At 39.5% G+C, this 26687-nt stretch overlaps 1 protein-coding gene across 3 annotated transcripts; it reads left to right on the forward strand.

The window, feature by feature from the left end:
• Window positions 1–60: 60 nt before the first annotated feature.
• On the forward strand, window positions 61–26687 carry DLGAP5 (DLG associated protein 5). 3 transcript variants are annotated; one of them, XM_068947484.1, is made up of 20 exons: window positions 61–149; window positions 845–930; window positions 3053–3303; window positions 4587–4795; window positions 5280–5372; window positions 6630–6714; window positions 10276–10371; window positions 11596–11666; window positions 14002–14312; window positions 14767–14888; window positions 14974–15103; window positions 15506–15591; window positions 16199–16359; window positions 17971–18063; window positions 19223–19442; window positions 20551–20782; window positions 21133–21190; window positions 23192–23363; window positions 23754–23803; window positions 24898–26687. In XM_068947484.1, the coding sequence occupies exons 3-20, from the start codon at window positions 3063–3065 to the stop codon at window positions 25018–25020; spliced, it is 2553 nt and encodes an 850-aa protein (XP_068803585.1). In that variant the 5' UTR covers window positions 61–149; window positions 845–930; window positions 3053–3062; the 3' UTR covers window positions 25021–26687. The 3 variants fall into 3 exon arrangements, with proteins under 3 accessions (XP_068803585.1, XP_068803586.1, XP_009668935.2); XM_009670640.2 differs by having other exon boundaries at window positions 116–366; XM_068947485.1 differs by lacking the exon at window positions 3053–3303 and having other exon boundaries at window positions 71–149; window positions 24898–26203.

The following is a 26687-nucleotide window of genomic DNA, read 5'->3' on the forward strand; positions in this document are numbered from 1 at the left end:
GACCAATGGGAACCCGCGGGCAGGCCGGGGCTGGCCAATGAGCGTCGTCAGGTGAGATTTGAAAGTGAGCCGCGGCGGTAGTAGCGGCGCAGGGTGGGGCGGGGCAGCGGCGGCTGAGGAGAGCGGGAGCGGCGGGGGGGCCGCCGCAGGTACGGCGGGGCCGGGGGGCGCGTGAGGGGAGGTGACGGCTTTAGAGCAGCCCCAAGGAGTTCGGGGGGCGGGCGGGAGGTCTCAGCTGTTCCCGGCGGCTCCTTCTGGGAAGCACCGGGTCCTTCCGCGCCGCCAGCAGCCGCTTCGCCCAGCCCCTAAACCTGCCCAGTTTTCTTCCTTGAAAAACACCTGTGCTGCCCGCGGCCTCGGCTCTAGGTTGGTGCCCTTCCGGCTAGAGCGGGAACTACTCGCCGCTTTGTTTTTCCTGTGCAAACTATTCTTTCGGTTCTTTCCTCTCCCTGTTTTGTTTTTGGGTTTTTTTTGTTTATTTTTTTTTAAGTCCTATAAATCTTCAACTTCAGTTCTCAGTCTTTCCATATAAGCCCCCCGTCCCTTTCCTGCTACTAATCTTTGCTTGCCTTTGTTCTAGTTTAAATTTAATTTTTCTGGGGTGAGGTGCTGCTCAGAAACCATAACCGGAAAAGAAGAGGAGATGGGTCTTTTGGTCCCGAATACCAAACGACGGTTAGAGAAAAAGCTTTTAGTCCTGAGCATGTCATTGGTTTGTGACGAGCCCAGAGAGACCACGGCTCATCTCTTGTGTAGTATTACTTTTGTGGACTTGGGTCGTGAGCTGATGATGCATGTTATGAAAAAAAGCAGGAAACTCCCTCTACCTCTGTTTTCTTTTCAGGTTTCAGTTGAATTCTTCTGGAGAATTACTTACTGTGAAAGGTAGATCACTTGCTCTTGAGGCTTATCAGGGGCAGAAGGACTTAGGTGGGTCTTTACTATAACAGCTAAGAAAATATTGTGGTGCGTATTTAACACTTTGGGGGAGGGGGGGAATATTCTGTAAATGTATTGTATTTATCAAAATTTAAGGTAAATGCAGCTTTCTGTAAGCTTTTCTGATAGAAAGCTGGGTATATTCAATGAATATGGGTTATGTTACCTTCCTCCAAGGCACTGATTTGCAAACTTGTACAAGCACTCTGAAAGGGCCTTTGCTATGCTAGGAGCATGTTTAAGGAGTCCCAGACACAGAATTTATCTGCAAGTCTGGCGAGGATGAGCGTTCGGAGTTGATGCCGGTTGCTGCTTTTGGGAATGATTTTTTTCCAGTGGACACAAAATTCCTGCTCCTTCTAGGAGGCAGATAGAAAGTCATTAAGAAAACCATACTGGTTTTTTGATGAATTTCCATAACACCCTTGGAACTACTACTAAAATCAGTCCAAAGATTATATTTGGAATTCCTCAAGAATTAACCTTCCTTTTTCACCTGTGTGTGTAAACAGGGACAAGTATGACGTATGAAGTGGAGTCCAGCTAGTCTGATCGCTTGCAATCATTATTAATTAACTGTCATTAATGAATTGTTGCAAGTTGGAATGCATTAATGGATGGAATATAAGATGCTTGACACTCACAAATCGGTGGCACTGACGTGCACATGTTCCTCTAGAATTGTGTGGAAGACATCCAGTCTCTGACTTGAGAGCTTTAAGCTGAGTTTTGCTTCTATTCCTGTTTGATAACTTACATTTCCATTGACCGTTTTCCCTCCTGCAGCGCTGAATATATTGAAAAAAGAAGCAAAACTTACCCTTTTAGATTTCTGGATCGTATATTATCACCAGTCTCTATTCCAAGCACTTACAGATGATTGTGCGTGTACTGTTGGTGCTATGCAAATACTTGGTTCATGAATACTGCGTTGAAGTTGGCCGCAAGGAGCTGCCGCTGCCAGCAGCAGCGGTGTCTAAACAGCCTTTGTCTGTATCCCTTTGTGGGGTAGCTCAGATCCTGTCCTTTGTTGCTGTTTCTGTAGATATATGCAGCTTAAGAATACGTTACTATTTATTTTTGTCCTCTTTGTTTATTTTGGTACTCTTTCCCCCCTCTCCTCCCGCAACATTTAGAGTATTCAGTATTCAGCTAGATCTCTGGTCTTTTTCTTTGCTTGAGATGGTGGGGTTTTTTAACTAGGAGCAGATAATGAGGTTTTTGACTTTAAGAAGTCCTGTGCATCCCTATTCAAGGCTGATCTCAACCCAGTTCTCTTCAACTTGCTGTCTTGAAATTAAGAATCTCAGTAACTGACCTGTAGTTGGCTATTTATTTTAGCTGTGTCACTATTACTTATTCTGAGGCTGTTTTCTATAAGTAATGGAAGATGAGATTTCAAGAAGACCCTGATTAAAGTGGCAGACAAGATAAGGCCAACTACAAGAACAGAGTACTGATTCTGTCCTCTCTCCAGGAAAAAAGCATGAACCCCCTTACCCTCAACAAGGCAGGCTTCAGTGGGATGCAGCAGGTGGAGCGTTATGCAGGGCTGTTAGCACGATAGTGTGAACAGGCCAACTAATGCTTACATCAATTATTCCACAGGTTAAAAAAGGTAGGGAGAAATCCTATGTGAAATCAACATAATTGTATTGCAGTTGCATCCGGGAAGCTCAGTTAGGAAACAGTGCCAAGTACTCCGCATGACAAAAACGTCCTGCCCTCGGATAGGCTGTAAACTAAACGCTCAGTGGCAATGCTGCTTCCAAGTATTGTCCTACAACTTTGTCATTTACTTGTATTTTCCATGTTAAGGAGACAAGCGTGTTGGAAACAGACTAGCCAGCCAATCCCAGGCAGTGACAAAGCCTACCCTGCTAATTCTGTGTCAGACTTGTTGCTGATTTTTAACTAAGCAGCCCCTTAGATACATAAAATATGGGGAAAAAAATGAAGAATCATTGCTGAAACTGTGAATTATGTTTTCACTGGTACACATACAGAAATGAAAAACTGAAGTCTTTCTTTGTTAATAAAATGCAAACTCTGTTGAAAATGGCAAAAACAGAACATGACAGCTTTTTTCCTAATCATTATGATTTTTGTGCAGGATAAACAAGATGGCAGCTACATCCCAGTTTGCCAGTCGATACAAAAAGGACTTAAGTACGGAAACCCTCAGAACAAAAGTTGCACGCAGGAAATCAGTGCTTCAAAAGGAGAACAGACACAAGTTATTTGAAAAGAGCAGGCAGTTTGGATTGGCAGATGTCAATGTTCAGCTATCAAAAGACAGGGAAATTTCTCAACTAAATGAGACAAGTGAAATGTGTTCTCAAGAGAACAGCCATGTGAAGCAGAGTGAGTAAAGGGTTGTTTTCAAGCTTTTTATTGTTACAAATTTCATTTAACAGATTTAGTAATATAATCACGGGAACCTAACTGTAGTTAGCATTTAATTTCATGTGTTTTAAGATTTAAAAAGCAATGACTACCAATTCTGCTAACTGTAAAGTAAAAAAAGAAAATAAAGTCTAATGCAGCTTTATCCTCCTTCACTGCTCCGGTTGTGTGGATGAGGCTTTGCTATGATTTGTCTGGAGTAGTTAAAGAAGGAATGCGTTTTGCTATTAATATTTAACGGAAAGTGTCTTAATGATAGCTTTGTTCAGGAAGTGAATAATCCTGATCTAGAATCTCTTCTAGTATATTACTGATACCTGTCATGTGTGTAAAGTACGCTTAGAAATGATTAGTGCATATTATATTTTAAAGGTTGGTAATTCTTTATACCTGCTGTTTCCTCCCAGAAAACAGGACCTGCACAAACTGAATTTTGCATCTCTAGCTTGTCTGGCTACTTACGGCCTAAGGAATTAAGTTAATCTTTAAACAGATTATTAACAAATTTCTTCAGGAATATTTTCACCTTTAGAATTTTGAAAGAGGAAAATCACTGGAGGAAAGAATGAAATCACTATATAAGCATGTCAAATACAAAATTAATAGAAATTGCAACTTCGTTATCTTCAATACATTTTAACTTAGAGCAGGTTTTTCAGACGGACGCGTAATTCCACCTGGCTTCATTTCAAGGATTTATTCTTTCCCATAACTTCTGCCTCATTCGTTCTCCTCAGCCTGAGGCAGACTTTACTCTTTGGTGTCTAAATCTGACCTAACCTTCAGCTTTCAATGGTGTTAAAAATGTTTTAATAGAGAAACTTGTACAAATGACTAAATAAGTATGCTTAAAGCATTAACTTTAATACTTTAACCTTGCATGTACAGTCTTTTCACTGTAAAACTGATCTGAACTTACAGTATCCGTGAGATCCAGATTTAGGGAGATGTATTTGCAAGTTGAATTTTATTTTTCAATACCCTTCTTCCAGTGGGAAGGGTTAAAACAATGCAGAGCTTTAAGCTTTTGGCGAGCTGATAGAGCACATGTATTTGTCTTATAAGACTTCAATTGAAATTTGTAAGCACAAACTCTAGACAGTGAGTCTTACGCTCTTTAACTTATCCAAGATACAAAAGTAACATACTAAGTTCTTTGAAATTTTCTGACTTGTTCATTATTGTTTGTTGAAAAATATCTTCAAGATTGTGTTAATCGTCTCTCTTCACCGTTTCTGCAGAACAGCCTACAAATGTAGCCATGAAGAGGAATCTTGAACGTAAGGAAATGCTCCAACGCTATAAAGAGGAAAAGGAACTTAGAAAACTTAAAGAACAAAGAGAGAAAGCAAAAAAGGGCGTATTTAAAGTTGGGTTGTATAAACCTACTGCACCTGGTTTCCTTTCACTTGTACCCCAAGATCCTGTGACGGTCAAACCTAAGGAGAAGGTAATAAGCATAACAATTAAATATCTAAAATGGAGTATATGAAATACATTATATTAACATTTATATACAACATTGTGTTATGTGAAATTAATTAAAACATTTCTACAGTAAATGCTTTATAAATATTTTTATATTAGTTTCGTAAGGAAGATATTATATTATTCTGATTTAAGGTGAAGGCATTTGACTTGGTTAATCATGGGACAGCTTAATGACAATAAGGGAGTAATTCGGTTTATTCTCAGTTCAAAAACTATAGTGGTTCATCACAAATGCAACAGATGAATTCTTTTAGAACTTGTCTTGTTCCAATTTAGCTCACTTGACTTTGAAAGTCTTTGAAATTACTCCCTTTATTCATTTTAACTCTCAAATGCAGTGCACGGCCATGTTGCTTTTCATACGTTAGTCATCTTGTCTGCTCTAATAGTAATGGGGGGCACAAGGAATATGTTAACTCCTGTTTCTTTGGGAATGCTTCTAGGCAGCTCCTACTTCCTCTGGGAGGATTACTCGATCGAAGGCCAAGAATCAAGCAGAAAAAACAGTGACATCAGCTGCATCCAAGCATTCTACGGTTTGTCTTGTATATACTTCAGGGAATAAATTGGGAGAAAAGGATGTAATTATCCTTCAGACCGTAACTTGTGGCTATATGCTTGCCTGTTGAGTGCTCTCTCTGAGCAGGCTCTTCTGGTGAGAAAGGGCGGTAAAGCTTATAGCGAGCTGATAGATCTTATTGTGCTGGCTTGAGCGTTGTGCTGAACTGAGCTACAAAGAGTTTAATAAGGTCAGTGCAAATAGGGAAGAGTTCACTGGTCTTCCAGATCACTTTTTCCATACAAAGTATTGTTGTAGTCCCCTAGGATTACAAGTAAGAGTAGAGATAGAGGTGAGACTGAAGTTATGTACTTTGTTTGAGATGCCATTATTTTTGGCTTGCGGCTCAAGAGCAGCGTTGCTGGCACAAATCCAACCTGGCCTATAGAATAAGCAGTGAATCTGGAATACAGATAATCTGTCACCAATGCAGGTTATAAGAAATCAATTCTTTTCCTGGATCACGTTCTAGCTTCAAAAAGCTGCGGGCAACACAGCAAATTAACTACATTCTTAAATGTTTTTACAAAACAGGTGTGCTTTTGTTCTGAAAGTAGGAAAGAACACTTGTTTTTAATGTTTGACCTAAAAATATTCTTGTATGTTAAATTGTATGCCACTTAAATTATATACCTGTTTAAAGATGAGGATTGAGTTAACCCTATGGGATATCAATTTGTGACTCCTCAGAGTTTATAAAATGACAGATCTAGTGCCCAGAACTGCAGAAATCCTATTGATTTTGTGAATTAACATTTTAATTTCACAGAGATCAAATGAAACTAAGTTTTAAAAATTCCAAAATATTTCATATATTAATGTACACAAGATGGCCATTGCTGAACTGACTGCTTTCAAAGTGTCAGATACGGGTCTGTTGATTTTATTTTGTTGGTGAATTTCATCAGCAAGAGGGTTTTTGCCTTGCGTTTTCCATACCATGCTTAGTAATATCAGTGTGTAAAACCAGTGGCTAAAAGTTGATGTTAGCATATAGCATTTTTGCAAAGTTTTGTTTCATTTTTATTTAAAGCCTTATAAGTGGAGAGCTATGTTGCTGAGATGTGATTATTGTCGGTATTGCTCATGATTAATTTTTACTGCTCAGGGTAGCATTTAAAGTCAGAAATATTTCAATGTTGGCATATTTTTTCTGTGAATCTTGGCAGTCTCTTTGTTATTCCTTGTATAAAAAAAAAACAGAGTTTCTGAGGAATTTCACCTTTTCTTGTAGGTTTGTGCCACTGGGCATAGTGCACGCTCTACACAAGCAGGACGTAAACAGATGGGTGCAGACAAAACAACTGAAAAAGAGAAAGGTATGAATGTAGAATGATCCCTACATCCGAGTCTGCTAGGATACTCTACTGTTTTGTTCTTCTGAGTCCAATAGTTGTCAGATTAGGGGAGGGATGCAGGGAACAAGCAAGAATTTTTAGGATGACCTCATTTCTCCTGAGGGCAGCAGCTGACAGACTATGAAGCATGCTGCTCTAGCTATTGCATATACTTATTGCCTCTGAAGGCTTTGGAAAATGGAACTTGCAGGATGCTTTATGCAGTTTTGGTTACTGATTACGCATGCCAGGAGAGGGAAAGGAAAAAGGTCAGCCAGGACTGTGTGATTGCTAACCGCCTCAGCAGCTGGAGCTGTGCAGACCTTCCTGTCTGTTGTGTTTGAGAAGAATATCGCATGTAGTAGCTGCTACTCATGTATAGTAGCATGCTCTTCATGTATAGAAGAGCAACTTTACCGGGAAAGCTTAAGGAGTACTGATACAAATCAAATACAAATTTTCCTTGGTGTTGTGAGTAGCCTGAGAAATTGGAATGAAGAGGAAGTTGACTGAATAAAGAGTAAATGCGTTCAGTGAAGCCTTCTCTCTCGCGCAAAGCTGCTGTTGTCAAGCATTAGCCGTTGTCTAATTCACAGGAAGCATTCAGCCTACAGATCTCTCACCCTTATTGCTTTGACGCCTTCCTCTCTCCTTGGTCACTTGCTTCCTTGGTCCCTTGTTGAGATATTTCCAGTTGAGACTTCTTTAAATTTGATAGTCCCAAAATAGTGTGTGAAAATTGGTGTTGTTAGAGCTCTTCTCTATTGCAGCTTCATAAGATTATGTATTGTTTTCATTGTCTTGGAGCAGAATTTAAAGCCCTTCTGATTATGACTATCCTGCATACAAGTTAGCTGCCATGTTCATTCCTGTGTGTTATTTGTCTATCTCCAGAGTTTGCTGAAAGTGAATAAGTGATCAGTTTTGCCCAAGAACTGCTTAAATCAAGACTGTGCAGATGCATGTTGAGTAACCAAAAAGAAAATTGCTAAGTAATGGCAATTAAGTACAGAATAGCTTTAAAGGCTCGGTCTGAATGAATTTTGGTTTCCTTGTGTAACTTAACATTGAGAAGAGTTTGGAAAAGAACAGGTTAAAGAGCCAATTGATGGAGCACATTGGCATATAATGTTAGCAGATAGGAGTCCAGACTTCTTATACACACTAATACAACTGGGTAAATGTGACTGTGGCCTGTAGCTAGTGGTGTCCCCCAGGGGTCAGTACTGGGTCCAGTCTTGTTCAATGTATTTATTCATCAGTGAGCTGGATGAGGGCACAGAGTGCACTCTCAGCAAGGTTGCTGATGATATGAAACTGGGAGGAGTGGCTGACACACCAGAAGACTGTGCTGCCATTCAGAGGGACCTGGACAGGCTGGAGAGCTGGGCAGAGAGGAACCTCCTGAAGTTCAGCAAAGGCAAGTGCAAGGTCCTGCACCTAGGCAGGAATAATCCCATGCACCAGGACAGGCTGGGGGTTGACCTGCTGCAAAGTGGCTCTGCCGAGAAGGACCTGGGAGTGCTGGTGGACAACAAGTGAAGCATGAGGCAGCAGTGTGCCCTTGTGGCCAAGAAGGCCAATGGTCTCCTGGGGTGCATCAGGCAGAGCGTTGCCAGCAGGTGGAGGGAGGGGATCCTGCCCCTCTCCTCAGCCCTGCTGAGGCCTCCCCTGGAGTACTGGGTCCACTTCTGGGCTCCCCAGTACAAGGGAGACATGGCGCTACTGGAGAGAGTCCAGCGGAGGGCTCCAAAGATGATGAGGGGCCTGGAGCATCTCTCCTGTGAAGAAAGGCTGTGAGAGCTGGGCCTCTTCAGCCTGGAGAAGAGAAGATTGAGAGGTGATCTCATCAATGTGTACAAGTATGTGAAGGGAGGGTGTCGAGAGGATGAGGCCAGTCTCTTCTCCGTGGTGCCCAGTGATAGGACAAGAGGCAATGGGCAGAAACTGAACCACAGGAAGTTCCATCTGGAGATGAGGGAAAACTTCTTGACTGTGAGGGTGACAGAGCGCTGGAACAGGTTGCCCAGAGAGGTAGCGGGGTCTCCTCCGCTGGAGATATTCAAAACCCGTCTGGACATGATCCTGGGAAATATGCTCTAGAGGACCCTGCTTGAGCAGTGGGGTTGGACTAGATGATCTTCGGAGGTCCCTTCCAACCTAAACCATTCTGTGACTGCGTTTGGGACTAGCTGCTTTGATGAATGACAAATAATTTCCTCTGTTTTCACATTAAAAACAACCCCTTCTATATCTGACTAACTGTTGAACTTTCTGTGTGATGATTCCGTTAACTTTTTAAACCAACAACCTGTGCAACATTTGTTAGAGGAGGAGGATACCTTTGATCAGAAATTCTTTCTGATAGCACAGTGATATACATGTCTTAGGCAGATATGTCTAAGTCACGTGGAATATTTATGCCAACATAAGATATTCAGTAATTTAGAGTGAAATGACTCACGTCACTAACTTAATTAAATCAGCAAGCAGCAAACCTTTATTTAAATACATTTCAGTCATGCCTTCAGTGAATACTGAAAAGATCGGTTATCAGTGTTTGCTATAACAATTAAAACACTTCATTTACAAAAAATTATCATCCACTAGACTTGATAATGTTTTTGCTGAATCAAGAATGTGCATTTATATGCATTTAAACACTAGTATGAAAACGTTAGAGAAGTAAACATGAATAAATCGAATGTTAGTTATTTATGTAATATTTTTTTTCCGAGTTGTCAAGCTGCATTTCTGTGGAGGCTAGCATTACAATAAAAACAGAAATAGCATTTAACAGTAACCAAGTCAGGCTACCAGATTTCAGGTAGGTATTGAAAGGGAGGGTATGAAATCAAGGGCTTGTGTGAAATTTTTCTGTGCAATAGAACGCTATCATTTTTTTGAAGGAAATTAGAAACAGCACTAACATACAAAGATGTAAATGATTGAAGTAGGGAATACAGTACATTAACTGGAGTCATATTCTATAAAATGTATCAGGGATAATTCATCTTCCATTTAAAAATACTTTATCAAATTACATTAAAATCAAATCTTAGAGTATTTTCATGTCATGACTGGGACATTGCTTTGTTACACAGAGGTTCTGTTTAAATTTCCAGCTGTGCAAACAGCTGTGACAATTTACTGCTCTCGAAAATTTCATCTGTAAAATAGGAGTAACTACTGTCTAAGATTGCAGAGAACACAGAAAAGGGTTCCTTATGCTGTGCACATGGCACCTAGTACAGTGGTATCGTGATCTTATCAGGGTCCTGGCGGTACTGTTGTACAACAGTTGTCAGTCAAGAGCCATCCAAGCTCTGCCTCGATGCCAAGAATGAGCTGTGCTGTCCATGTTTAGCACTGTTTGCACAGAGCTGATAAAAACTACCCCCACTATTGGTTCCCGCAAACTAATGCAACTGATAAATGATAATGGACTCTTCTGATGTCTACAAAACCTAAACTCTCAGTGATATTATTTGAATGTTGCTCCTTAGCAAGCTTTGAAATCTCTGAAATTAATATTTCTTATAGTGTTGCAGTCTGCAGTCCAAACAGTGGCAAATGTAAGAATCACCAGAGCAGCCTCCTCTGCAGCTAGACAGATGCTGAAAACCACTACTGCAGCTGGTAAGTGAGACAGTAAATGTGCTCCTGCTTGTCGAGCTCTGTCTTGATAAGTAACTGCTCAGCATAGTGTGCTGTAAAGACCATGCCCTGGCTAGTGCTAGCTAGTAAGCACTGGAAACAACATATGGATGTTTGTGCTGCAGTTAAACTCGTTATCAGATGATATACTGAGACAGCTCTATCTTTAGGATCTTGCTTGCATCTCAGGCACTCTTTTGTGATGTAGAAATATATCAGCTTGTTCTAAAATGTCTTAGCACACTGCATTCTGCTGTGTGGTTGTCTGTTTGGAATAGTTAAAGACTGCATGTAAATCATGCCAAACTGTCATGTAAGAAATGAACTAAATGCTCCATCACTAAGACTCTCATCTGGAATCTCTGTTGCAATGTTTAAATCAAGATGTTGAAACCAGCACTGGACAGTTTCCCACAAAATCCCTCAGTGTGGAGTATCGATATCCATATGGTAATTACAGCCTGAAAGAACAGAAACAGAACTGAGTAAAGGTTTGCCAATTTGATGTATCGCTATTTTGAGGATACGTGATTAATAGGTCTGTGATCAGAAACACGCATCTCTGCAAGACATGAAAGCCTGTGCTCTTTGGGCCCGGAATTTCTTTTCATCCATGTTTGTCTGTTTACCAGAACAGGGGAACTTGATGATTACTGAAAGGGAAATTTTTAGTATATGTTTTGAATTTTTTGCAATGTGCTTTTTATTACATATGACAGAAGTAAAACCCTAGGCTTGAAAGTACAGCTGTCATAGCAGTGATTTCAATCTACCAGTTGCCCACCATATAGAAATTTAAAAATCTGCGATCAGACTGATTTGACAGTATCTCTTCAGCCTTTGAGGAAGTAAGATACTTCTTGTTTTTATCATTTCTGTGGTGTACACCTTAAAATAGAGCTATATGATTCTCTATATTTATAAAGCGTTTAGCTTCTCATATAGGTATAATGTGAATATATGACAACTTCTAAAGTGACTTAATCTGATTTCCTTTCTTGGTTATGTCATTTAATGTGCTGTTAAATCCTAGGACAGGTTTTTTTTATATGAACTTAATTAGGTGTCTGCCTTCTAGCCGCCTCCCACTCAACCCTCACAGTTGCTCCCTCTTTTTAACGGCTAGTCTGTTTTTATGGCACTTCTTGGTGAAAGATCATCTTAATTGGATGCTTCTTTGATCTTCTGGAGTTTCTTTTGTTCTAGGAAGCCAGCCACAAAGAAAGACAGCAAATGTAGGAAAGCAGAAGAAGGCAGTCAAACCTGACATCATGGAGGTAGGGAGTTTTGTGTTTGAAATGGAAAAGCAATAAAACAGATTTAAAAGTGAATAATGAACTGTAGTATGTTGGTGCCTGATCTAAAGTAGATTACACTGTTTGGAGTAATTTAGCTGTTGGATTGCTTTTTTGTTTGTTTTCATGTTAATATTATTATCTCTTAGAGATCAAGAACTCTGGTTCCAGTCAGACTCTAAAAGCCAGATGTAGGCAAGGTCATTCTCACAGCAATGCTTAAAATCAGTCATTTCTGCTTGATTGGATGGTGCTTCATTAATACAAGTATGTTCTCGAGTAGTTGTTCAGGTAAAAAGGAAGTTGTACAGTGTTTTTTATGTGAAGGAAATATATAAAATTCCAAAGCTTGTGCTTGCGAATAGGTGCTAACTGTTCACAAGAATCTACAGGTTACTACAGCTGAAGGTCACAGATTTGAAGAACATGTTCAAATGTGCATGTGCTCTCTGTTCACAAATCTTTGCTTCAGCGAGGGGCACAGGTGGTTATACAAGTCTACAGACCCATCAGGTTCCTTACATATGCAATTCATAAACAAAAGGTGACAGGCCTGTTTAAGCTAAATGCAGTGAGCTTCACTGATATCAATTAGTTGAATGTTACACTGTTAAAGGACTTTTAAAATGTGTTCGTAAGAACTTGATTTAAGTAAAATGTAAGCACAACTAAATTGCTATTAAGGAAAAAAGCAACAAAATGTTCAACTACAACTGTGCTCAAGTGTGCAAGTAATAGAAAATTCACTGGTAAGCCAGATTTTAGGAGGAAGCTGTATGGATTTATATTGTCATGTATTTTCAAATTTGGTATGCTTACAGGGATGACTTGATTACTGATCCTCAAGTTTTGACTGATTTAAATGAGAGAAGATGATCTTAGCTGAAATATCTCATAAAAGTCTGATGCTTAAACTAGTAAGCAAATGGCTTGTACAGTTTGCTGTTTTTAGCTAGTGTTTGTAAATGTTGTGCAATTCATTCCTCTTTGACAACAGGCTCTGAATTAGATGGTGCTTAGGTAATTGTGTGGGACTTCAGAAGCAGAAAAATAAAAGCATTTTTAGGTTTGAACCTCCAAAAAGTCCAGCAAATATTGAATCCTGCAAGATAGATAGATTTACAATAATTGAAGGCACACATTCTGGTTTCCAGTGTTACTGCTCTAACAGCTCTTTTCTACATCAACTTAAGAGATTGCAGTATGAGAACTTGTGGTAGTCCTCCAACACAGATATCCAAAAAACCTGTCTATATATTCATGCGTTGATAGCCCTGTGTAAGAAGCATCGTCTTTTCTTGTTCCTTATGCTCTGCTATCCCTTCTTGCCTAGTGTCTCCCCCACACCTCCCATCTCTACTCCTATTTCAAAAACTGCAACTATTCTCTAGTATCATCCTAAACTGTGCTGTAAGTGCATGCCAACACTGACAGGAGGCTAACTGCTGAAGTGCAGGCATTTATCTTGGCTCGGGTAGATACCCCTTCACAGGCAGCAATTACTTTGTATTTACCAGTTGGTAAACACTTGCTGTAACCTCAGTCATCTAGTCACAAGTAGTGTATTAACATTTGAATTCAAGGCTCACATGCCAAGCAAGGTTATCTAAAGTATTACGAGATTTTCGGTGGATTGAAGATGCATATTTTCTTGAAAGACAGTCTAAACTCTTTTGGCTGATTCGACTAATATTATCTCAATACTAATATCTTAAAAATGCATTCTATATGACTGTATAATCACTCATCTCACAGGAATTTGGACTCAACTTACTAACTTTCCCTCCTCTTTGGACTAAGTTCTGTTGTCCTAACTGCACTTGTGCTCTCCTTCCCTTGAACTGCATTCCTCACCTATCAACTTATTTTAGCTTGTTCTTCAGTCTTTGGTTTGCAATATCTATATAAGCTATGAATATTCAATAGGCCTCGTTGAATTTGGTGCCAGCAACTCTGCTCTTGAGCTTATCACCCAAGCATTTTGTTCCCAGCAAGTGGTAAAAAGCACTTCATTTTAATTACTGCTCTGGTAGGCCAGGTGTTCTGCTACTTCAGCCCCTTCAGCGGATTGTTCTTTTCCTCACACTCAAGCGCTACCCCAGCTGCTAGAATGGTTTGCGAGCGTCACATCCAGTTGGGCCGACTGATAAATCAAGAGTTCTGTATGTGTGTTCTGTTGTAGAAGGCTACGTTCTAGAAACTGTTCCCTTCCTGATAGCTTTCTGACAGTCACATTAGAGTTCAGTGTGTGCCTGTAGTAGGCATCAGAGTCATTTGATAACACAGTGTTCACTTTGTCTATTTTGTGCTGTTTTAGGTACTTCCTTTTAAGCATGAAGTAGATCAAAATGCTCAACTGGATCCAGTGGTGGAAGATTCTGTAGCTGATTCTAAACATTTAGCATCAGTAGAACTTCAGCAGGAACAGACGTCAGTGGAAAAGGAAAACGTTTTGCTGACCAACAGTTCTTCCCCAGGGAGAGCTAGAACACGCTCTTTTGCACCTCAGAACTTTGTGTTTCAGCCGCTAAATGGATTAGCAACCTACAAGGTCACACCCATGACTCCTTCTAGGGCAAATGCATTTTTGACACCTGATGCCTTCTGGGATTTTTCAGAAACTTCAGTGTAAGATTCTTTCTCCTAATGGCCTAAAACGCTAGGGAACCTTTTTGTGCTGCTACAGAAAACATCGTCTTTTTATAAGGACATTGCATGTGTAACAAATTGTTCTGATGTTGAAACACCTGATGATTGCTATCTTTACCCAACCAAACGTGGGCATAACATAATGGCAAAGAAAGCTGTAATCCATAATCTTCTCTATGCTGTAGAAGTAGAGCAGCTCAAGATAGTATATATCAAGGACTGTGCTGTGTGTATATATATATAAACACACATACATGTATACACACACATACATATGTACTCAGCTGTACTCCCTTTAAATGGAATAGTTTGAATTGTGTAGTGTTGAATGTAAAATAAGAGAATTCAAAACTCAGCTGTGCAATGTTGTGTGGTGTTGGCCATATATGGTATCAGTTTCTCAGTGTGTCTTAACATGTATTCTCATTTCCAGTAACACAGCTGAAAAATCCAGAGAAACTAAAGCACAAGAGCCTAATTTTAAAAGTCAAGTTGTGCCTGCTGGTAAAAGCATTCAAGAACAGGAAATCATTGCAAGTTTGAAAGCAGAAAAAGGTATAAAGCTCATATTTAGTTTATCATTCTGTATTTTTAGTTTTTACCAGATTCTGAACAAATATCTGTCTATTATGTTTTTCAGCATGTGAATTAGCTGAGAACACCTCCATTCAGAGATCAAATGAAACAACCTCTGTTTCTACAGATACGACAGCACTTGGAACAAAGTCAGATGATTTAAGAGAGCAGGAGCACAATGTGCTCTATTTCAGGTTTGTGTTCATTTGTTTCACTTTCTTGCTTTCTGTTTTGAAATCCTTCGCGTGAGTAACAGGATATCATGGAAAGATTAGCTTATGATAGTTGATGTCTGTCAGGAGTGATCTGGATAGGCACTCGTTCCTGTCTTCCCTTTGGAATTGTTAGTGCAAGAATATAAATTTCTGGAGATTAGCACCTTATCCTAAGGGACGCAAGCTTGAGAACAGTAATGTGGAAATTGCATCTCAGAAGCCAGCAAATTAAGCAATTTAATGACTTCTACTCAAAAACAGTGAAAAAAACTTTTGCTTTCTTTGAAAGCAAGAGGATACTAATCAATACTGACAGTTACAAGTGGTGACAGCAGTTAGAATATTCTCCAAAAATTTTTTTCACTATCCCTTTATTTTTAGAAACATTCTTCAGTCTGAGACTGAGAGGCTGATATCTCACTGCCTCCAGTGGGATGGAAAATTGGAGATGGACATTCCAGAGGATGGTAAGACCAACCTTGCAATAGGCTCTAGAAGGGATTTTGTGGCAGTTGGAGGTGACAGAGGAAAGTACCACTATCTAATTAAGTTTGCCAAATGGCACTGTCTAGAGCACATAGTAAAAGTTGTATTGGATAAGGTGTAGAGTTGTACCTGTCCGAATATAAAAAGCTTTGCTTCATCTCCTGATGCTAAAACTCGCATATAGTATTTGATGTGATGGGAGCTGATAGTGAAATGAATGGAGTGCCTATCAAAACTAGTGTCTTTCTGTTGTCAGTTCTAAGTGTATTTAAGTGCACAAACTTTAACCAAGCTAAAAGATTTTTAAATAAAATCAGGACTTAATATAGAACAAGTATTTGTGTCTGAGAGAATGAGGAAGCCTTATTAATGCTTTATCTTAAAGGCTTACAGAGATAGTAAATTGGTTTGGAAATGGCAAGTTTAGAAGAGTTCGATTAATAAGTATGCTCCATAAGTGTTGTATTGCAGGTATGGAGTTGGTTCAAGCAATAAAGAAATTCCAGACTTTCTAAATACTTGCATCAATTGTGAATTGATGAATTATTTGCAGATTTACTTTCTTTATTGTTTTCTTCTTACCGTCAGCTAAAGATCTCATTCGCACAACAGTTGGTCAGACAAGACTGCTCATAGCAGAAAGGTTTAAACAGTTTGAAGGACTGGTGGATAACTGTGAATTTAAACGAGGTGAAAAAGAAACAACGTGTACAGATTTGGATGGGTTTTGGGATATGGTCAATTTTCAGGTATGTACTTGCATGTTAACCTAGAGAATAAAGAACGTCTAAAATGGGATTATTTAGGTGTAACTTGAAACTGGTTTTCACTTGAATATTCAAATCCTGGTATTTTCTATGTAAAAAATGCAGGTCTCTGTTTAACACTTTCTCATAGAGGATAGTACTAGCTGGTATACTGTGATCACTATGTAGTGGGCCAGGGCATCTCTTGTGCCTTCTCATGGTTTGTGTGCCTTGGTTTTCTTTGGAATGAAGGTGCAAGCAAATGGCGTGCAGGTAGGACTAATTCTGTTTGGAGTGAGGATATGGTCACTGTCCACTTGGACCAAAAGCTGGGAAACATTCCTGAATCTCGCCTGAAAAGTAGGAGTCTTATGCCTGCTGTATGAGAATAAAGCAGAAACTGCAATAGCATTGTTTAAAGGAGAGCTAGGTGATGGGAAATCTTCTCCTGTTCTAAGGAGATGCTTCCATTGGCTTCAGAATGAAATATAATGTTCTAAATGATCCAAAAGTCTCTCCTTAATAGCATTTGTGCATCAGTATTCAACAAAGGAACTTGTAACTGGTTAAATCAAAGGCAGAGATGCATTTGATGTTGATTCAACTCCTATTCGTAGGTCTTGAATTTCTTCAAGAAAGTAGTTGGGTTTGATCTGTTTCTGAAACATCAGATGTTTGTAGGGAACTTTGCTAGAACCAGTAACTTGAAAAGCATGGCTTACCTATGTTTACTATATTGCTGCGGGCAATTAAAGTTTCTCTTGAGCATCCTTTTCTTTTTCCTACTACTCAGAGTAACAGAATTGCTAACTCTCTTCCTGTTTTTGCACTCATTGTGTATTTGCATCTTCTGAGTTTTGGGGAAGTTGTAAAAGGCTTATTACTTCAGCGACTGGTCTGCTGTGAAGAAGCCTTGTATGGTCTTAGTAAATGAGACAAGTGTCTTCATTATAAAGGCTAAGGAGAAAGACTGACACACTAAGTATTGGTCAGGGAGCAGGTAATACTGCTAGAGCTAGCTTGCATCCCTGTCTGCAGGATGTCATGAACAAGCAAAGAGTGCATCGAGCAGCTGTTGAGGTGGCCGGAAGTTTAAAAGAGCAAACAAGTTGGCACAATGTCTTTCCTGTGTAATGGAAAACTCATGCTTGTTTGGTTTAAGAACGATTATACGGTGTGTTCTTTTTCATTCCTTAAATATGACCATTATCAAATTTTTAACTCTACGTTCAGCACAAGAGGAGGCTGTAAACCAGCTCCTTAATTATAGATGTTGGATTTGTTGAATGTTTCTATACTTCCCTCATTACCCTTTAAACTAGAGAAATGAGACCAGTCTGATCTTGTCATCTAATCTGAAGCTTATGTATGTTAGCATGTAACTTCTTGTCAGCTGTATGAGAACATTTAATAGTTTGTATTGGTTGGTGGTTTAGTCTGCTTCTGTACTTGAAAAGTGCCTAAATGCACAATGTGCTTAAACTTTATCCTAACTTAATATGCTTAAACTTTATGCTTAAACATAAGTCATCTGACTTTGTTAAATGCTATTCTATTGTGAATCTGATGCAAGTCTCACATATTAAACCTGGACTTTTCTGGGATTTCCAATAGATTGAAGATGTGAATAAAAAATTTGATAATCTGAAGAAGCTTCAAGATAATGAGTGGCAACCACTTGATGTGCCAAGCAAAGGAATTATCAAGGTATAAATAACTCCTAAAGAGTGTCTCATATGGCATCAAAATGCAACGTGTTGAGATATCTCAAATAACTAGTAAGCTATTGCCATAATGAAGACTCTTCTTTAAGGCTTTAGAAGAAACTTCTCTTTCTTATCTGGTATTCGTTAGATGTTAATGATGATGTTTAAAAATTGTTGTGATGTTAGCTGCCTCTTCCTGCTGAGAAAATTAGAACTAAGAATTTACAGTCACTCCCTTGGGAGTTGCCGAGTAAGGCAAGTCTGTTAAATGTAGAATAGAAATTTACTCTTAAGATGTTTTTAAAAAAAAAAACTCTGTGATCCACTGGTGTTGGTACTGACTTAACTGAAGAAGAAACTCTACACAGCAATTTGACAGTGACTAACAGTTTTAAGCAATGAGTGCTAAACTAATATTGGTGCCCGTTAGGGCATTAGTACCACAGGTAGCGTTAAACATCTAACTCTCTAAGCATGCACGAATCTGATGCTGCCCAAAATAAGCTATTGCTTATTGCAAAGTAAGCTATAATGTAAGCTATTTTATCTACTCTTTGACTTGGAATATAGAATCATTTCTAATGACTGAACATAATCATATTTGCACGGCCTAAACGCTGACCAGTTCTTTGAGACTGCTCAGCTAATTATAAAAACGATATGAAGGCCTATAAGAAACTCTAGGCAGAGGAAACTAAGTGGAATGTAGTCCATGTCAACTGAGCATACATATCAGAACCTACACATGATACGAAACACTACACTTCTGGAAAAAATGGTTGCCAGAAGAAAATTCACGGGGTGACCGGTGTCCGTCTTATGTCCCTGCCACTAGGAGTCCCTATATTCCACTGTTCTCAGGCCTCTAAAGGAAGAATTTTAACTGGAGTTCTTAGAAAAACAGTTGCGCTGAGTATTTCTGACCTGCAGGCTTCCTGTGAAAATTCCTTAACGTTGTTGGCACAGACTAGCCTTTATAGCTGAATGGCAGTACAAGACATTCTGGAGGTGAGCAGAGATCTTGTCTCCAGCATGTCTGTTGCCTGTTGCTGTCCTTGTGTGTGGCCAGCAGCTGCAGTAGCCAGCAGCCACATAGATATTTGGATGTAATTGCCCCAACTGAAGCTTCCAGATGTGACCAAACTTTCTTACAATTTCAGAAAAAGACTGTTCCAAATGGGGTATCCAAACCAAAGCTGGGAGCGGCTGGAAGAACTGCTGCCCGAAGCCGGCTTGCTGCTATAAAAGCAGCTATGAGGGATAAAATGAAGCATGAGGGAGCTGCTGATTGTACACACCAGGAGAAGCCACCAGAAGTAGAAAAAGTGGTTTTTGAAGGAGGATTTTTTAGAGTTGAAAGCCCTGTGAAATCCTTTCCAGGTAGGTGAGGCTTAATCTTGATTTCTGTGACCTGGAACTCCTGAAGAGACCTGAACAAGCTGATTGAGGAGGAATTACGCTGTTTATACTGGATGCTGTTGTTTCCCTCCAGTGTTGGGTAGAATTAATGTTTCAAGTCAAGGTTAATTATGTCAGGGAACCCAGCAAACTGTTCTACCTGGATACTTTGATAGGAGTATGGCAACATTATGTCTGCTTAGACAGAAATGTGAAAACAGCTGATACGTGGTGGTTCAGCATTTGGTTAGCTATGAAGTTTTAATCTGAGTATTCCCAGACTTAGCTGACAAGCTGTTCATCAAGATCAGTGTATGTTAATGTCCTTTATTTAATCTCTTGCAGTACTGTCAAAGCTGCAAATAAAATATGCCGGTCTTCATGTTCATCAAGATTGTAATGTTTCAGTCTGCTAGAAAAGCTGTTTAATGGTTTTCTTGAGCACACACTCAAAATATAATTTTATTTTCAGCATCTTATTGCAATCTCTGTGAAGCCAGTGTTTTCAGTAATCCTTGATTCTTGGAGAGTCGTTCGACTTCCTTCCATTTCTGGTTCTCAATCTGACTTTGAATTTTCCAGTTTGATTTTTGTGTAGACTTTTTTCCTTATCGCAAGACTAGTGACTTTTTAAATATGCTTGCTGTTAGTACAAAAGAGCTTCTGAAAAGGTTTGAGCAGCATTGGCTTTAAGCTCTGTTAGACAACTGATTATAAGGAGCAATTATGTATCTATGTCTTTTTTTACTTCTATTAACATTTTTGAACGTGAGAGACTTAATAAAGACAACTTACACTGTGTGGACGTTTTAATATGAACAGCAAATCTCACTATATCAGGTTCTTTCTGAAGGAATAGTCATTACTAAATTTCTTAATTTGAGTTGAGATAGTTTTGTGACATACTGATTTGCTCTTGTCATTTTTATTCAGTTTTGCTGGCAGTGTATGTAAGATTTCAGGTTATCATTTGTATAAAACACTTCAAGTAGTAGAAACTAAACAATGTTTCTAGCTAGAACCCTAATAAGCAGTTGATTTCATCTTCTGTAAACTGCTGTAATAACAAAACATTAAACACTCTTTTCAGGCTTGCTTTCAAAGACACCTCGTAGATCTTCCCAGTGGACTTCTGAAAAACTAGCAACTCCGAGATCTTCCAAGAGAGCTTTGCTTCAGAGCAATCTTTCTGCTCTGTGTAACCCTGAGGATACAACTGCCAAACAAACGCCAGCACTCAAAGACTTTCATGCAGCACAAAATTTGAAAATACAACAATTTCCCACTAGAAAACCTCTCCCGGGTGGTTTTCTTGAACAAAGGTAGATATGTTAAGGCAACTTGCAATTAACTTTTTTCTACGAATAATTTTATAATTTTAATTGAAAGAATTAATATTAATGCCCATTAAATGTTACCTTCCAATCTGGTAGGGATAAAGATTGCTAAGTCTTTGTTTCTTTTCCTTCCCTCAAATAAATGTTAGAACTTTGCTTCTCAAATGTAATTTCTGTTCTGGAGTAGAAGTTTATTTTTTGCCCAGAAAGTCTGAGGGGGCTGCCTAGTGCCAAGCAAGGAAGCGTAACTGCAGGACAAATTATCAAATCAGTTGGCCTAAGTCAAAACCTGTAGAAAACTTGAAAGAGTGAAAACACTTCTGTTTCTCTTTCAGCATTTCCCAAGTTGCAGAAGAACATCGTCCTGTAGCTGGCACAGCAGAGGGAACCAGCGTAAGTCATGTACAGTTCATGTGTATGCTTTAAATACCTATTTCTACTATTAACAAAAAATATATATTTACCTCTTATGTGGTATGTGTCTTGGATTTTGATTGTCCATGCAGACTTGAGTGTGAGCTGCTGGATGTCACACGTGGTACTGCAAAACACTTCTTTTTGTCAGCAGCAGTGTCTTTACATAATGCTTCACTTCTTACTGCAGCAGTTCTAAACACCTGAGAAGTCCTGCAGAGATGAAACCCCCTTGGATCTTACCTAAGGTCGTTTGGGCTGCACTGTTCAACGTTTGTAAACTAAATTTAGTTTTCTACTTGGCATGCAAACATGGAAATACCAGCAGCTTGGAGTACTTCTCTTGCATTGAGCTGAACTCTTGTCAGGAAATAGAGTTCAAACTTTCTTGCCATCCCTTCAGGATAAGGGTGCCCAATCTGGATTTTCTGGTTTGGCAATTCTTTTTATTATGCTTGACACTTGGATTTCTGATCAAGTCCTCGTCAAGATGTCTTCTGTATTCCTCAGGCTGGTGCTTTTGCCTTCTCGGTATAGATGTAGATAGGGATTGGTTCCTGGGCTGCAGTTTTTGGGCCTCCTCTAGCCCTTTGGGAGTTACCTTTTGGAGCTCCTGTTGGCTACTATATGACACTTGTCACCTGGGCAAGCAATGCTCCTTGAAGTCCGCTACCTGTCTTCCTGGTGTGGGTTTTTTAAATGCTTTGGCATGTGGGGACCATGGCTGAAGGCAGCAGCAGCACATAGGTCTCTGGGTCCTCATGTTGTCATAGGTGGGCTTTGGACTGTTCTATTGCTTAAAGTTATAGCAAGAGCATTGTTAGTAATACAAGTACTAGAGTTCAGAAATCCATGCCCTGAAATACGAGGACTTCATGACATGCTTACTTTTGAGGGCTTGTAGCCATTAAAAATAGGAATGTGGCCTCTGTAGTTCAGATGATGCTGTGTTAGTCAGCAAAGGCCAGCACTTTGGAGTTCAATAATCATCCTTTAGTACTGTTGTTAGAAGTGTAGCATCTTAATTTTTGTTTGCTATAGCCTGGACCTGTGCAGCACTACAGCAGCTTTTCTGGGGCCTGCTAGCATTCCAGCAGCTGCCATATTCCTGCTATTGACTGCCAATTCTGTTGTATTGATTTCCCTTTTCATCTGTCCTATTTAGAAACAGGCAGATATGTTCTTGTTTGTTTGTATCAGCCTCATATACATAAATGTCAATGAACAGCATTCTCTTCCTTGGCTTCTAACTCAGCTATACTGATAGCCCATCTTTATTCAGAATCTAATATACAAAACATCTTGCTGAATGAATTTGCTCTTTTTCCTTTTACTTCATTCTTTCCCTGTCACATGAGAAGTTTCTTGTTGGTGATGACCCTCTTTGGGGAAAATTGTGAGAATCTTTAACGTTCAGTATTACCCATAGATTTTTCTTGAGGTGAAGTCTCATTAGGAGAATATTTATCATCCTCAACAATTTTTAAGCACTTCAGTTAAGTTCAAAATCTTCTTTGAGGTGGAAGAACTTCCTTTATACTCTCTTTAAGAGATTGTCAAGCTTAAGAAGGTATTTGGGAAAAGTTTATATGAAGTAGATCACAGCTTTGTCCTGCATGTCCTTTGTACAGTGTCCTGCATTGAGTCTCCATCTCTCCTGAGTTGTCCTTGAAAACTGTAAATGAGGTATATGGACTAGGTTTGACCTAACCAGTGATGTGCTGGTTTCTGCAAGCTCGCATCCCGTGAACGCCCTGGCTATCTTTTCAACTTTGTGCTTCTGCATCAATAGCTGACAAACTTTCTTTCAGTGCAGACAAAACAGAGAATAAGAAAGCTTCCCAGTGTCTTAAGTACTGCCTTATGTCCTTCTTATTTCACTGATGCTGCTCCTTTCGTTCTCTGGGAAACAAATATAGCTGCTGCTGACATCTTTAGCCTCACAAAGAGTTAGGAACAGTTAAAATTCCTGTTTTTCAGATGCTGGAAAATCCTGACAGTGAATCAAAAGAAATGGATGGCATGGAAGAGATGGAACTATATGCCGCAGAACAAGGACAAGATATTGTCATGCGCAGTCCAGAGAAGGACATCTGCACAGAGACTAACTTGGCTCACTCTGGAGAACCAAAAATACCACACCCTAAGCCAGGTGCATATCTTAACGCTGTTCGGTGTAATTTATGTAGTATTGCTGGGGCCTCATGTTTATTTTCAAGTCTTATGGTACTCTAGGTATTAATTTTTGAAAGCATTTTCATTTGTGTAGTTTTGTCAATCTATGTATGCTTGTAGCACAACCTACCTAGCATTAGCTAGCATGACTTACGCAGGCTGCGTGTGTTTAGCAGACAGCGCCCCTCAGATTTTTTTGGGGTTGTTTTCCTCCAATATGTGAAGTAGAAAGCTGGTAAAAAGGTTTGCATTAGAAGTAAATGCAGACAGTTCAGTTTTTCCTCATAACTGCAGAAAACCATACAGCTTTTTCCAGCATTAGCAGCAGACTAATTTTTTAAAATATTGAAATACTTTTATTTTTCAGATGCTTTGTGTAGTGATTTCACGTGCACTGGTAGAAATCCTTTTGATATGGTAAGTTGCCCATTTGTTTGTAGTACTGTGAACCTTTCCTACAGAATTAGTCATTACATAGAGAAAATTAAACTCTATAAGAAGATGTTATCAAGCCAATTCATACAACTTATTCTAATAAATACCGGCCATGATTCCTCTCTCCCTGCAGTGGCTCAGACTGTTGTTCCTTATTGCACAGGTTGATCATAGGATGAATCAGACATTTGTAACAGAAGCATATGACCGATTCTTATCAGATTGATCCTTTAAATCATATTCCTTGTGTGTTTCCTTGTAAATATTTACTAACATAATCTGTTTGAACTGGCTGGTTTTTTCCTTCTACTTTCTTATGGGAGTTTTCCAGGTCTTTGCATCTCTGGTTTTAACACTTTAGCTTTGAGAGCTGGAAGTAAGCTTCAACAGAAAAAAGCAGGTGTACAAAGACTTTCAAAACTGCTTAAAGAATTTGGATATCCAGTTTCCTCAGGCTCTTGTGAAAAATCCTTTCTAAAATACGGATTACTGCTTTATGTATTGAGTGTCTTCAGAATACACCACCTATTCATTTCTTATTTTATGTCTGGAAATAAGCTTGTAGCATTTCTGCTAGAAAGTCATGGTATTGATGGTGGTGTATGGTTTGGAACTGTCTGTTGCTTTGGAGAAGGGTTACAATGGTAGTTATTGTCACACATAAGCAAGTGTATCGTAGTATTTTTACATCTACTAAACAGCTGAAGGTTTAAGGAACATTTTCGGATCTGCCTGACAAAGTTGCGCTTTGCCTTAATCTTGCCTCTTCTAAAACTGTTATGTATTCGCAGTATTGAATAAGATGCAGTAGAATTGCTTGCTTCTCCTGTACCTTTGTCAAAAACACTTCCTGCTGTTTTTATCCTGTGATTTCTGCATGGCCTCTCAAGTATACAGGCGTCTAACGTGCATAAGCAGTGGCCTGACAGTAATTACCGTTGGTTTGGTGTTTATATAGATGGCACTAGAGAAAGGGAATTTGCTATTAGCTTCTCTTGTGTTCTTGCGGTGCTATGTTTTGTAGAACGGATAATTGTTACTTGAACGCTTACTTCACACTTTAATTCCCCCCACAGCCGGCGACGCGTGGTGAGCTTCCCTTCACTCCAATCAAGAACAAAGCCCAGAAGTTTGCAGCAGCTGAAACATTCAGTGACCTCATTGTATTTTCTCCCCTTTCTCCCTCTGGGGAAAAATGAAGAGTGACTTGAAATTCAAAATGTGTAAATTCTATTGATGAAAAAACATAGAGGATATCAGAGATAGTCTGCTACCTCTCAACTGTGTTCTGAGTGAATATCTGTAGTATTTTATAGTTGAACTTATATTTTGTAACATTTTATAGTGCAGGCATTATGCACTGTGATTACGGCTGTATAGAAATAGCAGTGTGTTTGCTGGTTATACTGCTGTAGCCAATGATTGTATACTCTGACTCCAACCTGAAATATTTTTATTTTTGTATAGTTTCATGTTATTCCTGTCTACTTCAAGTTGTAAAATTATTCATCTTTAGGCTGTTCTCTCCACCTGGTCTTTCTTACCTCATGAATTATTTTCTTAGAGAGATGGCTACTGGATTAGCTGGACCTGTGCCCTCTTCCTGATGGGAGGGCACCTGCTGGGAGTAAGAGTTGCCCTGCTACTGATCCTGAAGTGCTGTTCCATATTCTACTGCTGTCACCAGGGTGGTGTTACTCCCTTGGGCTCTAGTATTCTGTGCATTAACTGTGCTTAATCCCCCGATCTGACAAGCTTTGCATATAATACTTTCTTGTTACAAGGTGGTTACCACTACTTGCTTTGTAACAGTAGAAACAATTTTTCAGGAAAAGGATTTACAAGTCAGGTAATCTTTTCCCTGCAGTATATTAAATAGGGTTTTTTGTTTTGGGGGGGAGGTTTTTTTTTTTGCTTTTCAGCAGGTACCTGTGTCCTTCAAACCAACCTCCATTTGCTCTCTTCCCTTTTTTTCAGCTGAAGATCTCTTAACCTCTTTCTCTGAAAACTTGACATGTTATTGTCAGCCTCTGCTTATTCCTTACGTATTCTCTTAGCTGGATTAATATATTCACATATAGGGAACATGCAGGTCACTAAGTAAATATAAAGAATAAGTTATTGGCGTACCTTCAGCTGACATATTTTTAAGAAATACCTGACTGGGCTTCTTCTTGCAGTGATGATCTTAGTGTAATGCACATTCTTCCCCCTAGCCTTTACTGTAAACCCAGTGAAGGTAATGCAAATCCCTCAGTCTGTAATCTTTCACAGCAGAAAGCATTGCCGCTACACTACAGCTGGGGGAGCTTGTCTGATTTAAGATCTAACCTGGAAATTGTGTACCTATTACACTGAAATAAAATAGAGGAAGCTGACCTGACTTGGTGTTACTGTGCTGGAATCAACTTTCTTCAATCGTAAATGCGGTTTTTATGAATAGTCTCAAAAAGCTAGCTCTCACCGACTTGCTTTTTCTGTTCGCTCTTCAAGCCTGTGCAATGAATAGTGGTAAGGAGGGAGTTCTGCCATCTGACGTATGCGTGCACGCCCATGTTAGCAATGTGCTGGTCTAGGCCGCTGGTTCTGCTGGAAATGTGAACACTGTGCTTGTTGTAATATGGCAGTTCCAAGCATAAATGGAGTGACTGTTATATAAAAGGGTGAGACGTGCCAAAGATCCTTGGAAACTTCAGCAGTGGCTTATTGCACCACTCTTGTTTTGCAGACAAGACTAGATCAACAGTGAAGGGAACATACTTTAATCACCAGTCTGACTCATGAGCTGAACTTGCCAGTAAACTTCCTCCCCACCCTCAAACCGGTCTTGACTGACGTGGAAGCAATGAGGCGAGGGAGCACGAGG

Source organism: Struthio camelus, chromosome 5 (genome assembly GCF_040807025.1).
Source record: "Struthio camelus isolate bStrCam1 chromosome 5, bStrCam1.hap1, whole genome shotgun sequence".
NCBI lineage: Eukaryota > Metazoa > Chordata > Aves > Struthioniformes > Struthionidae > Struthio > Struthio camelus.